The sequence below is a fragment of the Gouania willdenowi genome, chromosome 9 (assembly GCF_900634775.1).
Source record: "Gouania willdenowi chromosome 9, fGouWil2.1, whole genome shotgun sequence".
Taxonomy (NCBI): domain Eukaryota; kingdom Metazoa; phylum Chordata; class Actinopteri; order Blenniiformes; family Gobiesocidae; genus Gouania; species Gouania willdenowi.
In genome coordinates, this window is record NC_041052.1 from 23,069,439 (window position 1) to 23,082,734 (window position 13,296).

The 13,296-nt window shown below is 37.5% G+C and overlaps 2 protein-coding genes across 9 annotated transcripts in view; both read right to left on the reverse strand.

Annotated features, from left to right (window-relative positions):
• hectd4 (HECT domain E3 ubiquitin protein ligase 4) overlaps nt 1-207 on the reverse strand; it is a 48,373-nt gene extending 48,166 nt beyond the window's left edge. For all 7 annotated transcript variants that reach the window (XM_028456528.1, XM_028456525.1, XM_028456527.1 and 4 more), the window contains exon 1: nt 38-207. In XM_028456528.1, the coding sequence (XP_028312329.1) occupies nt 38-184 (147 nt within the window). In that variant the 5' untranslated portion in view covers nt 185-207. The remainder of the gene's footprint in view (nt 1-37) is intronic.
• Nucleotides 208-2,326: 2,119 nt separating this feature from the next.
• On the reverse strand, nt 2,327-11,264 carry LOC114469877 (group 3 secretory phospholipase A2-like). 2 transcript variants are annotated; one of them, XM_028457761.1, is made up of 8 exons: nt 11,143-11,264; nt 10,537-11,023; nt 8,565-8,697; nt 7,388-7,522; nt 5,423-6,318; nt 4,484-4,607; nt 2,799-2,918; nt 2,327-2,649 (listed from the first exon to the last, which is right to left on the reverse strand). In XM_028457761.1, the coding sequence occupies exons 2-8, from the start codon at nt 10,994-10,996 to the stop codon at nt 2,469-2,471; spliced, it is 2,049 nt and encodes a 682-aa protein (XP_028313562.1). In that variant the 5' UTR covers nt 10,997-11,023; nt 11,143-11,264; the 3' UTR covers nt 2,327-2,468. The 2 variants fall into 2 exon arrangements, with proteins under 2 accessions (XP_028313562.1, XP_028313563.1); XM_028457762.1 differs by lacking the exon at nt 11,143-11,264 and having other exon boundaries at nt 10,542-10,775.
• Nucleotides 11,265-13,296: the final 2,032 nt, after the last annotated feature.

A 13,296-nucleotide genomic window follows, 5' to 3' on the forward strand; every position in this document is an offset into this window, starting at 1 on the left:
TAACACAGTGCTAGCTGTGCAGTGGTGGTTCACTCACCTCCTGCTCTGTGTCGCCCTGTTCAGACACTCCGATCTCACTGGGTAACTCGGCCAGATCTGTGACCCTAATGAGCCCGTCGTGGAGAAAAATGGTCTCCTCCTTCACCGACAGCCACTGGGACGAGTCCACGGCCCCGGAGCCCATCGCTCTCTCCTCCGACAGCGATGCCAAAGGGGGCGAACATGAAAGATTCAGTAACGGGAAAGCAGAAAAAACGCCCTGTGGCTCAGACTGGGAGCGGGCTACAGTGACATGCCTGCTGTCGGTACCGCTGTCCGTGTCCACAAACCTCCCCGTGCACGCCTGTCCCTGCCGCGCTAAAGCGGCTGTTAGATGGCTGGCCCGGGTTAGCCGCAGCGGGGCTATCTTTATAATGTTACCGTGCACGGTGGGCGTGACACGCGTACTCAGTCCGTTACTGAGTGGCACCGAGCAACGCGACACTCAGCAGCTTCTCCCTGGTGTCTGTTAACGGTCAGCGGCTGCCCGTCGACGGTTCCGTTACCGGCCCCGACGCCGTATCGGTGCCTGGGAGGAGATAATGAGAGTCACCAAGCTGTCAGTGCGACGCCATGTTTCCGAGGCCAACGCGCCGCTCCCAGCATGCACCGCGGCTCGGAATGAAAGCTGTCAAAAATTCATGAGTTTGTTTGTTTGTCCGTCTGTTCGGTGGCACGGAGAGACCACGGCTCCACGTGAAGGGATTTAAAGGACCCTCCACATCCACAAATATTCGTAATCTTTGTGCTCATGTCTCGTTTTAATCATTGTATTAATTTAGATTGTTGTTATTTGGGTTTTCTAAGTCTTTTTTATGTCCTAATATATCGCTTCTTCATCATGTAGATGATCTTGGCTTTTCTGTGCTCACTTATTAGTTTTTAAGCATGTTACCTATTTATATAATAATGTTGTCATTTTTTTATTTATTTATTGGTTATTAGGTTGATCATGTAAGATAGGTTTACTGCCCAAAAGTCTCAGCCACGCCCCCTGGTGGGCTTTAAGAGTACTTCAGTTGGACAATGTGATGAGATTTATAATATATGTAAATACTTCTTAATTATTTTTTTCTAAAATAAATTTATTTCTGAAACTATATAAAGAATAAAATATAAAATTACAACTCATAAATCTAGGCATTAAAACTTTTTTTGAGATTCGAAATACTGCAGAGTAGCGATTTTTGTTTTTGTCTACATTTTATTTTACATTTCTGTATTTGTGTGTGGTAGCTGCGATATTTCCTTTGTGCATCTTTTGTTATTTGTTGTATATTATTTATTGTTATTTTTCATTTCCCTTTTTGTAATAGCTTGTAGTTTTGTTTCATTTCTAATAAAAAACGAATCAAGTGTCTATATAACCTAAATATAATCACCCATGTGGGTTTGTTTATTTCCCATGAACAATTAGGGTTGTTGAAAAATATATTGATTCGGCGATAAATCGCAATATTACGTTGCGCGATTCTCGGATCAATTCTAAATGCATTCATATCAATTAATAAAAAAATAATAATAAATAACCAGGAAAGTCTAGGCATATACTTCAGTTAAGTTGCACTGAAGTCAAAGTTGGTTTAAAAGCCACAGGCAGATTGAATGTTAGTTTTTTATTTGAAGTTGTTAGCACATGGCATGTTAAAGCCAATGTTTTGAGTGTAAAATATGCCAATAAAATATATTTCATACATAATGTTCTCATGAAAGTGTATACATTTACAAATTAGTTGTTTCTTAAGTCATATATATATTTTAAAAAACTCAATAATCGCCTTATACTTTAATATCGGGATATATCGTGACCTATGTATCGGGACACAAATTGTTTCGCCAGATGCCAGGCAATACACACACCTAATAAGTATATATATATATATATATATATATATATATATATATATATATATATATATATATATAAGAGTGCATGGCACCCATGGCACCTATGACATATATAAGAGAGCATGGCACCTATGGCATCAATTGCCCCAAAGGGTTTACTTTACATGAATAAATGATTTATAGAAAACACATACACATAGTATTTTTGAATGAACTTAAGGGGGTCAATCTCAAAAGAAATGTGATTCAAAAGATATTGCCCTTCTTTTCTTTTTTTAAACTTCACTTTTTGAATAGTTGATGACATACCAGGAGGACAAAAAAGTTTTGCTTAACAAATAGTTTAAAAAGCCATTGTATGAATTAAATATGGGATTAGAAAAACAACAGACAAACAAATATTTTTGCTTTATTTCAGTCAAACTTGTTTTCATGCGTGTTACAATAACTTATAAATTAACATATTGTAATAATTAAGGGTCCTACACTATTCGATTCGTCTTTACACCTTTGGCAAGAGACAGGAAAGCCCTCTCCGCCTGCAAATCTTTTTACTGTAGCAGCAGCAGATTAGTCAAGAATCATATGTGCGTTGCCATGAAATCCACTTCCATCTGCAGCCTCAGGCATCGCTTATAAAGGCGAACAGGATTCCCTCTTTTTCTTCCACTGCTTGAAATTTGCACCCAAGCAGTTTCTTTTTTCTCTATCTTCTTAAGTGCTCGATGTAGGTCAGAGGCTTCAGTGAAGCCTGGAGGACAGCTGTAAAAGAGACAGTAAGAGAAGCCAATGTAATAATCTGTTTCAGAGGCAAACTGGTAATAAGACATCCCACGGGGAACAGACTCGGAGTCGTTGCACCCAAAAAATTGTCATAGATTAACATGAATAAGCATATCAGGTCTTAAAACCTTTCTCTGTTGGGGCACATTCTCTCTTCTGGCAGCATGAAGCATAGCTGAGAGACAAACTCCATTAGGAGTGAGGGGAGAATGCCAGGTTTCTCCATGCTTTCAATCAGAACAGCCAAGCTGGAAAATTCACAAAAAAAAAAGACAAGACAAGTTTATTCTTGTTTGTGAGGTTGTAGCTTTCCATGCAGTATATAGAGGAAAGAAGTCCAAGATCTGAGATGTGGTACTGTAATGTGTGATCTGAAGCAAACACAAGGAACAAGAAGGCTGCCTTAGGGGGATACCTTTTCTTTGTTTGGATGTACTGCCTGAGTAAGAGTGGTCCAATGTAAAGGCAGGTTTTAGCTGTAAATCTAAACGTGTCCTTCAAAAGAACTTTCAGGTTTCAGCAAGAAAATATCCTGACTTCTACAAAATGACTCATAAATAATAAGGTCATTGACAGCATCATTGAGTTTCATGAATTTACTGTTGAGAAACAAACACTATTTTTTAGCTTCAAATTAATCATACAATCTACAATATCTGCATAATTATGTCATATTTATATCAGCATTATCTGTTATCCAAACCAGAAAATTTGTTTTTTTTAAACTAAAGCTGCTTCAAATCCCTTTTAAAACTCTAAACCAGTGATTCTCAACTGGTGGGTCAGGACCCAAAAGTGGAACGCAGACCTGTACTGGGTGGGTCGCGGACAGCTGGTCAAAAATAAATATATACTTAATGTCTCTCATGTTGGAGTTGTCTTTTACTTTGAAAGAAACTTTTTTTTGACAGGTATGCTGTAAAATGCATGTTGCACAGGAAAATATATAGATTTTTTTTTTTAAATTATATGTTTTCAACAGCTATTTTTGAAAAACACAAAAGAAAAAAAAAAAATGGGTCGCGATTTAATTGACGTGACAAAATGTGAGTCCCAGGGCGGGACCAGATGAGAACCCCTCCTCTAAACAAGCTATTACTTTGTAAAAACGTGTTTTATATACTTTGAGAATAGAAAAACACTAAAGTGTAGTCTGTTTAGCTTACTCAGGGTGCAAAGTAAGACCATGGAGTGGTCACTAAGCACACACATAATCACTGGCACACATACACACATCTAACTGTTAATTCAGAGCAGCTATTTCAATAAACCCACAATGCATTTGTTACATAGGTTCATGCCACATCAGCCCAAAATAAACATGCTCTACATGCTCAACGCCAATATAATTACCAAAATATTTCTTTGAAACTTCAAAATCAATGTTTTTGCAAAGAAATGGATATAATACCACAGCACACAATGCCTCTAAATTGGTTTGTTAAATTGGTGTCATTTGATTCCATTCCCAAACAGAAAGCTTTTATGTTTTATAGATTTCAGATTGTGAAGCAAAGTGATTATTTTTGAATACAGGTCTATAAATATTCACCTTTCTTTACTTTCTTCTTCCAGATAAATACATAACAGTACCATCAATTAAAAAAAAAAAACCAAAACTTTTCTTTGTTTTTCCTTTTTTAAAAAAAATAAAAATGCATGATTAATTGTCCAGTACATTTTTCTCGCATTGTGCATATTTTTTGGAATTAAAACCTTCATTCTACTTAAAATACAACAAACTTACTTGAGTTTTACTGAGTTTACAATTGGAAAAAAAAAATCTTGACAATGCTAAGGTCTCTTATGTTACCGGCTGGTGCAGTTACAGTGATACGCCGTCTTTGAGTCCAAATTCTGCAGCTCATGTTTCTTCTTCAGAGAGGGAATTGTGAATTTACAAGCATCCAGATATCTCAGGCTTCCACACAGATCATCTGTTGGAGAAGAAATGTAAAGGTGTAACCTCAACAGTGAGATCAAACTGTTGTGTTTTACAAAAACATTTCAATGTCAGAAAATAACATACAGTATGTTGTAGAAAAGCCACTATTGTATTTAAGAATGAAACTCTACTACACCTCCAGGTGGCGTTGCTACACAGTTATACAATAAGATATCTTACACAGGATAACCATGAGCCTCTTTTTGTTATCTCCCTGAATTTATGTGATTCCAGAAGCTACCACAGTTACAACATGCAGCTACATTCCTCTATCAATTAAAAAATACAATAAGGCATGGATGAAAATTCCAATTTATAATTAACTTGCTCTTTTAATGTTAAACTCAATTGTTAACCCCATGGCATCTGATGACCATTGGCAGAGCCTTCTTCCAATTAGTTTTTTACTCTATGTCAAAACACAGCCTCGTAAATCCAGAGAAAAGCTCCACTTCACAAAATGAAGAACATTTTTGAGGCTTTTGCATGTTCTACAAAGGGTTCAAGAAGAGCATTGAAAAGAAAAAGGGTTTTACTTTTTATGCATTTTATAAGGGTGGCCATAATGGTTGTCCTTGGCATGGATATACAAAAAGTTCAAACAAAATAAAACACAATCACTTGAACACTTCTGTTTGTTTCAGGATTTTTGAGTTTCACACAAGTCCTGCAGGATTCCGACATTAGCACCTTTTGGCTTGTTAAACAATTACTCATGCCTAATGAGTGTACTGATGAGAGCAAAGAGGGTATTTATGCTTCTAACAGCCCCAGCAGGGGGGCTAAATGGGGTCAGCAGCTTCTCACCTGTTTTATTACGTGATGGATAATTTGCCTGATGACTTCCCTCTGCACGAGTGCTGTGGGAGGGGTCACTTCCCATTGGCTCGTGGCTTGTATTTCTCCACGTTTGACTGGTCTCCACCTGCTTCTGTGGTCTCTTGCTGGTTGTCTTCAGTTTGTTTGTCTTAATGGTTATTGCAGATATATTTGAGAGATGAAAGTGCTGTATTGTTGTCAGATTGGTTGATATTAGGGGTGTAGCTGCTGCTGCTGTTGCTGCTGGTGCGTTTAAAGTTCCTGTATCTTGTTCCAGACAGCTTTGGCACAAAGGCTGAAACGTGTCGCCTCTTGCAGGTTTCCTGGATCTGCAGCAAAGATTTCCTGGAGTTGGTATGTTCTTCTGCGTGGTTTTGGTTTGTGGCACAGCAGTTGTTGCTAGGTGTTGAACTATGTTCCTCTGTGGTGCAGATGAGATATTTGGCTGTGTTGTAGATGAAGGACTGCTCCGTGGCAGATAATCCAGCAAACTGTTTGTGGTTTCCTTTTTAGTTGTATTTCTCTTTGACATCAAGAAATGGCTTTTAGAAGCATTGAGTATTAATGCCACAGTTGTGGTGGGAGTAGGTGAGGTAGGGGCCATTTGCGAAGAAGCTTCTTCAAGCAGCAGCTGATGTTTTTTGCATCTTCTCTCCTTTGCCAGTCTGCCTTGGAAAGTGTCTCCTCTGGGCGGGTCTCTTGAGACACATGTGTGCTTTATTTCAGGTGCTTTTCTTTTGGGACTGACTGTGGTTACATCATTTTGTGGAATTCCTGGTGTACTGCTGTGACTGATGTCTGGAGAGGTGCTTTTAACATCGGAGGTGTTGAAGGGAAGGGAGTCTTTAAAGATAGCATATGGAGCCACTTTGGCTGTTTTACACCTTTAGACAGGAAAGAAACATAGGTTAATGTTGCAGAGCTCAGTAATAAATAAATATTAAGCATTTGATCACACTGGAAACTTGAGATTCTATTTAAATCAGAAGTGATCAGCCCTCTCTCTCCCCTGTCACCCAGCTCCGCACGCACGCACACACACGCACACACACACACACACACACACACACACACACACATGCTGCTGATAGCGCTAATCACAACAATGACATAGTCTCTGAGAAGAGACCTTGGCAAATGTTATCCGTGGCCTGCTTAGGGCAGTGTGACCAGGACCAGGAGAGATTCTGTAATCACATATCATCGAGTTTTCTATTTTGGCGATACAGAAAATTACAATAATGCCTAAATCAATATACACATATATATATATATATATATAGTGAGTGCTGCTTTCACTCCTCTCGAAACAGCATGAAAAGCACAGTTAGATGGATTACTGAGTGCGTCCTAACACAGGCCTTCCCCTAAACAAGCCACACTACAGAACTCACTCACACGTGCTGTCCCTTAGAGGAGAAAAAGCCTAGGGTGACACAGATTGTGCAGCAATTAGTTAATAAATGTGCCTGTGTGGCATTTTGTATAAGCAATTTTAACATAAAACTGTCTTTCTGGTAAGACTTCATTTGAATTAAAATGATCGAGATTTATATCGTACATCGACATTTTGAGAAAAAATATTCAAATATAAGCTTTGGACCATATCGCCCAGCCCTAATCAACAATAGTTTAAAATTAAATATATAATTGTGAATAAATTAAAATCAGTTTGTAATCGAATCTAGACTATAATCGCAATGGAATTGAATCAAATCGGGAAATTGGGCTGCTTAACCACCCCTTACTCATTGCGGTATGATTGCAAGCAGCAATAAAAGAGCACAGGTGTAGAATTCAATATTATGAGTTTTTTCATACTTGTTTATACATGCTACATCCACCTCTGTGGCTTCCTCTATAATTGCATCTACTTTCTACAGAATAAACCAACTATTGTGTTTGATAAGACTCAATGAAAGCTGTGGGAATCCGTGCCAGCGTGCCACTCACATTCCCCACCAGTACATCACTGTGCATCGTTTCCGCGGCTTGAGCTCAAAGCAGGGAACTTGAAGAATGTTGAAGAAGCTGTAGCCCACCATACTGGAAATACTGTCATTTACACTAAGAAGGCATTCTCGAAACCTGGTGTGAGGGGGAGAAGAACAAGCCATGGTCAAGGACTAATGCAGTCAATAAATGAACAACTAAAAAAATTAACACTCTCTCATTTAGTCACCAAATCGTTTTTAACCATGTGTTATTTTTTGTGTTGAAAGATGAAATAAAATGTGTCAATGAGTCTTCCACAGGCCCTCCCACCCCGGTCATAAACTGTTTCAATCTCTCCCTTCTGGAAGGAGGTTTCGGTCCATCAGGACCAGAACATCCAGACACAAAAACAGCTTCTTTCCCTCTGCCACCATCCACATGAACACACCCCAAGTCACCCACTGAACCCCCCCCCCCCCACACCCGATCACCACCTTCATGATGACATTATCTGCTGCACTGTATATATATATTTATCCTTTATTCTCTATCTATCCTTTATTTATCCCTCATCCTTTATATTTATCATTATTATTATTATTATTATTATTGTTGCTGGGTTGTTCTTTGTTTTTTGTTTATTTTTTTTGTTTGTTTTGTGCACCAACTACCAAGACAAATTCCTTGTACTGTCCTTAAAACTGTACATGGCCATTAAAAACATTTCTGATTCTGAAATATAGTATAATACCTATGCATGTTTCTACATGAAATGCAGGGCTTAAACACTCTACTTTGTTGTTTTGAACAATTAAAATATGTAGGGAGGATGGAATGCCCAGCTATCGGAAAATTAGCACAAAGCCTGTTCAAGCTTGACAATAAAATGTACCCACAGGGCTGATTGTGAGGATATCTTTATTATACATAAATACGTGGATATATGAAAGGCCTCTGGCTTTTCAGCCTAAGCTTTTACATTTACTGGTTTAGTAACTAACTAAGGTAAGCCAGGGCTTCCTGAGGGCAACAGAGATTCCTTAAAGTGCAAACCCAGAAGTGTCCTTATTTGACTGCCATTACCAGAGCGGCAGCAGTGCCTGCAGGTGTAAGCTTTGAGCAGCAGAATTTTCCCTGGAGGTGAATACTTTGAATTTTTGAATCAGATGGTTCGAGGGAGAATTTGGCGTCTTACCTTTGGTCACACTCACAGTGAGAGACAGTGTAAAATTTAGAGTTAAATACTCCATAATTAAATGTGAAAGCAGGGATGATATGCAGGCAGTGGTCATGCTCACGGCAGCACCGATCTGCACTCTCAAACATCCCTGAGAACAGCAGAGAAAAAGTGAAGTGACATTAGACAATGGCATGGTTTTAAGTCTGCTTCATGCACACAAAAAAAAATCTCTTAGCTGCTTTAATTCTTGAAAAAGCTGAAGAAGTTAACACATTAAGGAAAGTTTAATGAAAATAATTCCATGTATATTATGTAGGGAGGAGAAATATTTGTCACTTAAAATATCACATATGAACAATTGATATAATAAAGCTTATACTACTTTATCTTTATAAATTATCTTTTTTAATGGAAAAAACAAAATAATTATATTGAAAAAAATCATCTTTTTTTAAAAAAAAATACTTTATTGCATTAATTAATAAGCAAAATGTCAATTTCACAGACAACTGTCATCAAAAGTACACTGCATTTTTTTGTATATATAACAAAACAGACAAAAACAATAAATAAATAAATAAATAAATAAAATTAAATAAATAAATAAATAGTGGATATATATATATATATATATATATATATATATATATATATATATATATATTTTTTTTTTTTTTAAATCCTGAAAAAAATTAACTTGAAATACAAATCCGTGAGGTCATGATACTAAAGCTGTCTGAAGCACTCATTGGTGGAGGAAGATGGTGTGAGACCTATATAGTGTCTTGCCAATGTTGGGATCCCAAATTGGTTGAAATGTCGGTGAGAGTGATATTTGTATTGATTATATTTATTCCATATATATATACATTTGTTTAAGACTAAAACAAACCTTTGGTCTGTTAACAAATATATTGTATCTTTCCATTAAAGAGTTTTTTTTAAAGCATAGGAAAATGTAAGTGGTTTTGTCCACAACAAACATACACATCTAACATTGGGCTTTGAAATAAAAAAAAACAATGTTTCTCACTTTTAACTCTGAGGTATCTGAACTTATCCCAGTACAGGCCTGATACAGTATATAAGGTCACAAAGTGCAGTACATGCTGGACCTGACCATTACAGGAATATTGTGTACCTACCAGATGTGAACAAGTACTCACGTTACTGTAATTGAGTACTTTTTATGAGTACTTGTAGTTTTTTGAGTATATATCTATATCAATAATTGTACTTGTACTTAAGTATGTTTTAAAAGAAGTGAAGTAATTAATGACATTTATACACCCAACCATTACAGAGCAAATTATTATTTTTTGTTTTAAAATGATCAACAGACATTGAAAAACTACAAAAAATTAAATAATGACCAGACAACAATCAAAAGCATCACACCATCACCACCTTTTTTTTTTTAATTTGAATTCATTCGCGTTATTATTTATTTATTTATTTATTTATTTATTTATTTTTTAATTGTACATTTAGACAAACGTTTCATTTTATACAAATGCCTTTGTGGAAAATAAATTAAGCTCCAATTGTGCAAGATTTATACTCTTCCTTTTTAAATTTATACATCAAATGTTTACTGTATGCCAGGGAACCGTGGCAAGATTTATTACCAAAAATAAACGTGGGGACTGAAAGTAACTATAGTATTTTTATTGTTAGTACTATTTAATTGAGATACTTTTTACTTGTACTTGAGTATTTTATGTAGGATTTACTTGTGCTTGTACTTGTACTTGAGTACAATTTCAATCAAGTGACTTGATTAGGATATATCAGTACACGTTACACCTCTGGTACCTACACACTTAAAGCTTCAAAGTTAAGAAAATATTCATTGTAGAGTGGGCAGCAAGAAAAAGTGATAATTAAATGTTGGGGTTTGCATGTTCTCCCCGTTAATAGGGCTTCTGATGGTTTCCTCATGTCCAAACACGCTAGACTAGACTATGATGTGTCGTTGTTTTAATACCTAACTCTTCGTATCCGATGGCTTTGCTCCCACTGCCGCACCACAGCGTCCCGGGGAATATCCAGGCACGTTTCCTCCGACTTCTCCCCCCAGTCCCACTGTTGGAGACATGCGCGCATGGCGCGTCCGGAGCTACCAAAGCCCTAACATTAAACTTCCTTGTAAATCCTTCACTCTGTGTGTCGTGTATGTTGCAAAAAGTGTGGTAGTCCTCCGTGACAAGTGGATCTGTGTTGACCCTGCAGGACAGCAGCTGAATATCCTCGGACCACAAAGCGAAGAACAAGGAGCGCAAACCCGCGCTGTCCTCCAGCAACACGGTGGTGCGCGTCTGTCCGTCTGCAAAGCTGGATGTAAAACACAGGATGTGGTGGGAAAACGGGCCATTCATATCCTGGGGTTCAACTGAAACCAGGGCCGATATGACGAGGACAAGTTGCAGAAGACAGCTTCTTCTCATCTCAGTTTCTAGGTGTGTTACTCAGTCCTGTGTGAGAGCAGAGAGAGGACAGGGAGTCATTGGATCATCCCTAATTCATCCAAAATAAAAGAGCGGCTCCTCTCCTTCTTCTCCTTTTCAAACAAAAAACAAGAAAACCGTGTTACCTTTGAGGTGTTCAGTGTTCAGTGCGTGTTTGAATGGAATCACTAATGCATCGTGGCATTGGTATTTTAGTACCGTGTTAAAGGCGTGTGTGAGGAAGGCTTTGGTGAAGATGAGATCTTCTCATTGGTCTGCAATTATGGAGAAATTTGACACTCAGTTTTTAAACGTGCACTGACGAGTGACACGAGCATGTGATGTATGGTATCATGAGGAGTGGCAAAATTAAAAGGAAAGAAATGTGGAAATGTAAAGAGAATCAATAATTAAAATAAATAAAAATGAATAGACTAGTGCACCACGTGACTTAAAGTTCCGTCATTTTTATTTTAGCTCATATTTATTTTCAGCGACCCGCTAACTCTTTTATTTTAGCCCTAATCCTATCCCTAACCCAGGAAATACTCTAAAATGTTATTTTATTTTTATTTTTTGTATATGTATTTTTAACCCTAATGCTAACCCAGGAAATACCTTAAAATGTTTATTTTTTTATTTTTATTTTTTTTTGTATGTGTAGTTTTAAAGGTCTGGAAAACGTACAAATAGTCTTGGGGTCTATTCAGAATCAGAATCAGAATCAGAAATGTTTTAATGGCCAAGTACAGTTTTAAGGACAGTACAATGAATTTGTCTTGGTAGTTGGTGCACGAAACAAAAAACATAGAAAAACAACGAACACAGCAATAATAATAATAATGATAAATATAAAGGATGAATAGGATATATATATATATATATATATATATATATATATATATATATATATATATATATATATATATATATATGATGTTCAGCTCCCACTTGAGGTCCTGGGTGATGATGGTGCCCAGGAAGCAGAAGTACTCCACAGAGCTCACTGTAGAGTCTCCCAGGGTGAGGGGGGTGAGGGGGGCTGGGTTCTTTCTGAAGTCTGCTATCATCTCCACTGTCTTTAAAGCGTTGAGCTCCAGGTTGTTCTGGCTGCACCAGGACACCAGCCGGTCTGTCTACCACCTGTAGTCCGACTCGTCTCCATCAGAGATGAGACCGATGATGGTCGTGTCGTCTGCAAACTTCAGGAGTTTGACCGACTGGTGAGAGGAGGTGCAGCTGTTGGTGTACAGGGAGAAGAGCAGAGGAGAAAGAACACAGCCCTGAGGAGATCCAGTGCTGATGGACCGGGGAGCAGAGATGGTTTTTCCCAGCTTCACGTGCTGCTTCCTGTCAGACAGGAAGTCTGTGATCCACTTGTAGGTGGAGTCTATTGATACATTTCCGTATCAATAGACACTTTGTAATAAAAAAAAAATATACAAATGTAGTCGTATTCTTTTTCCATTTTGTGTTTGCTTTTTCTGTTTTGCTTTCACTTATTCCATTTTGTCATTGCTTTTTTGTATTGTCTTTGTTTTTTTTTCCCATTTTTTCGTTGCTTTTTTTGTTTTGTCTTTATGTTTTCCATTTGCGTTTTGACATTGATTTCACTTCATGGCTCAAGCTGTCAAGTAAAAGCAATGTCAAAGCAATGACTCGCCCACAGCACGTGTCTTTCTGTCCAGGGTGACTAGTCGATACCTGATCACATGATTCCTTCTTGCAGTGGCTAGTATCAGCTATGTTCAGGGAAGGGTTACTTTAAAAAAGTAATCCAGTACAGTTACAAGTTACCTGTTAAAAAATGAAATCAGTAACTTACTCTGTCACTATATTATTAAAGTAATGTAACTAATTACTTTTGGATTACTTTTAGATTACTTCAATACCAAACATGCAAATAAAGACACAAAAGGATATAATACAAGTAAACCTACACACTGTATCGTTTTACACAATCATAAATCACCTTTAACAGTCACACTGTATTAAAGGAAATGTTTTAGATTTACTCAAAACACCTTTAAACCATTTAAAGGTTTCCTGAACCTTTAAATGGTCTCAGTCTGGGTCAGTAGTCTACACAATAATGGGGAAGACTGCTGACTTGACAGATATCTAGAAGACAGTCATTGACACCTTCCACAAGGAGGGTCAGCTACAAAAGGTCATTACTAAAGAAGCTAGTTGTTCACAGAGTGCTGTATCCAAGCATATTCATAGATAGTTGAGTGGAAGGAAAAAGTGTGGTAGGAAAAGGTGCACCAGCAAAAGCGATGACCACAGCCTTGAGAGGA

Coding starts and splice junctions, on each gene's coding strand:
- LOC114469877 (XM_028457761.1), bottom strand. CDS start 10,996: ATGAGAAGAAGCTGTCTTCTGCAACTTGTCCTCGTCATATCGGCCCTG. Junction 6,319..7,387: donor GTGATGTACTGGTGGGGAAT/GTGAGTGGCACG, acceptor TCCTGTCTAAAG/GTGTAAAACAGCCAAAGTGG. Junction 2,650..2,798: donor ATGTGCCCCAACAGAGAAAG/GTTTTAAGACCT, acceptor TCTCTTTTACAG/CTGTCCTCCAGGCTTCACTG.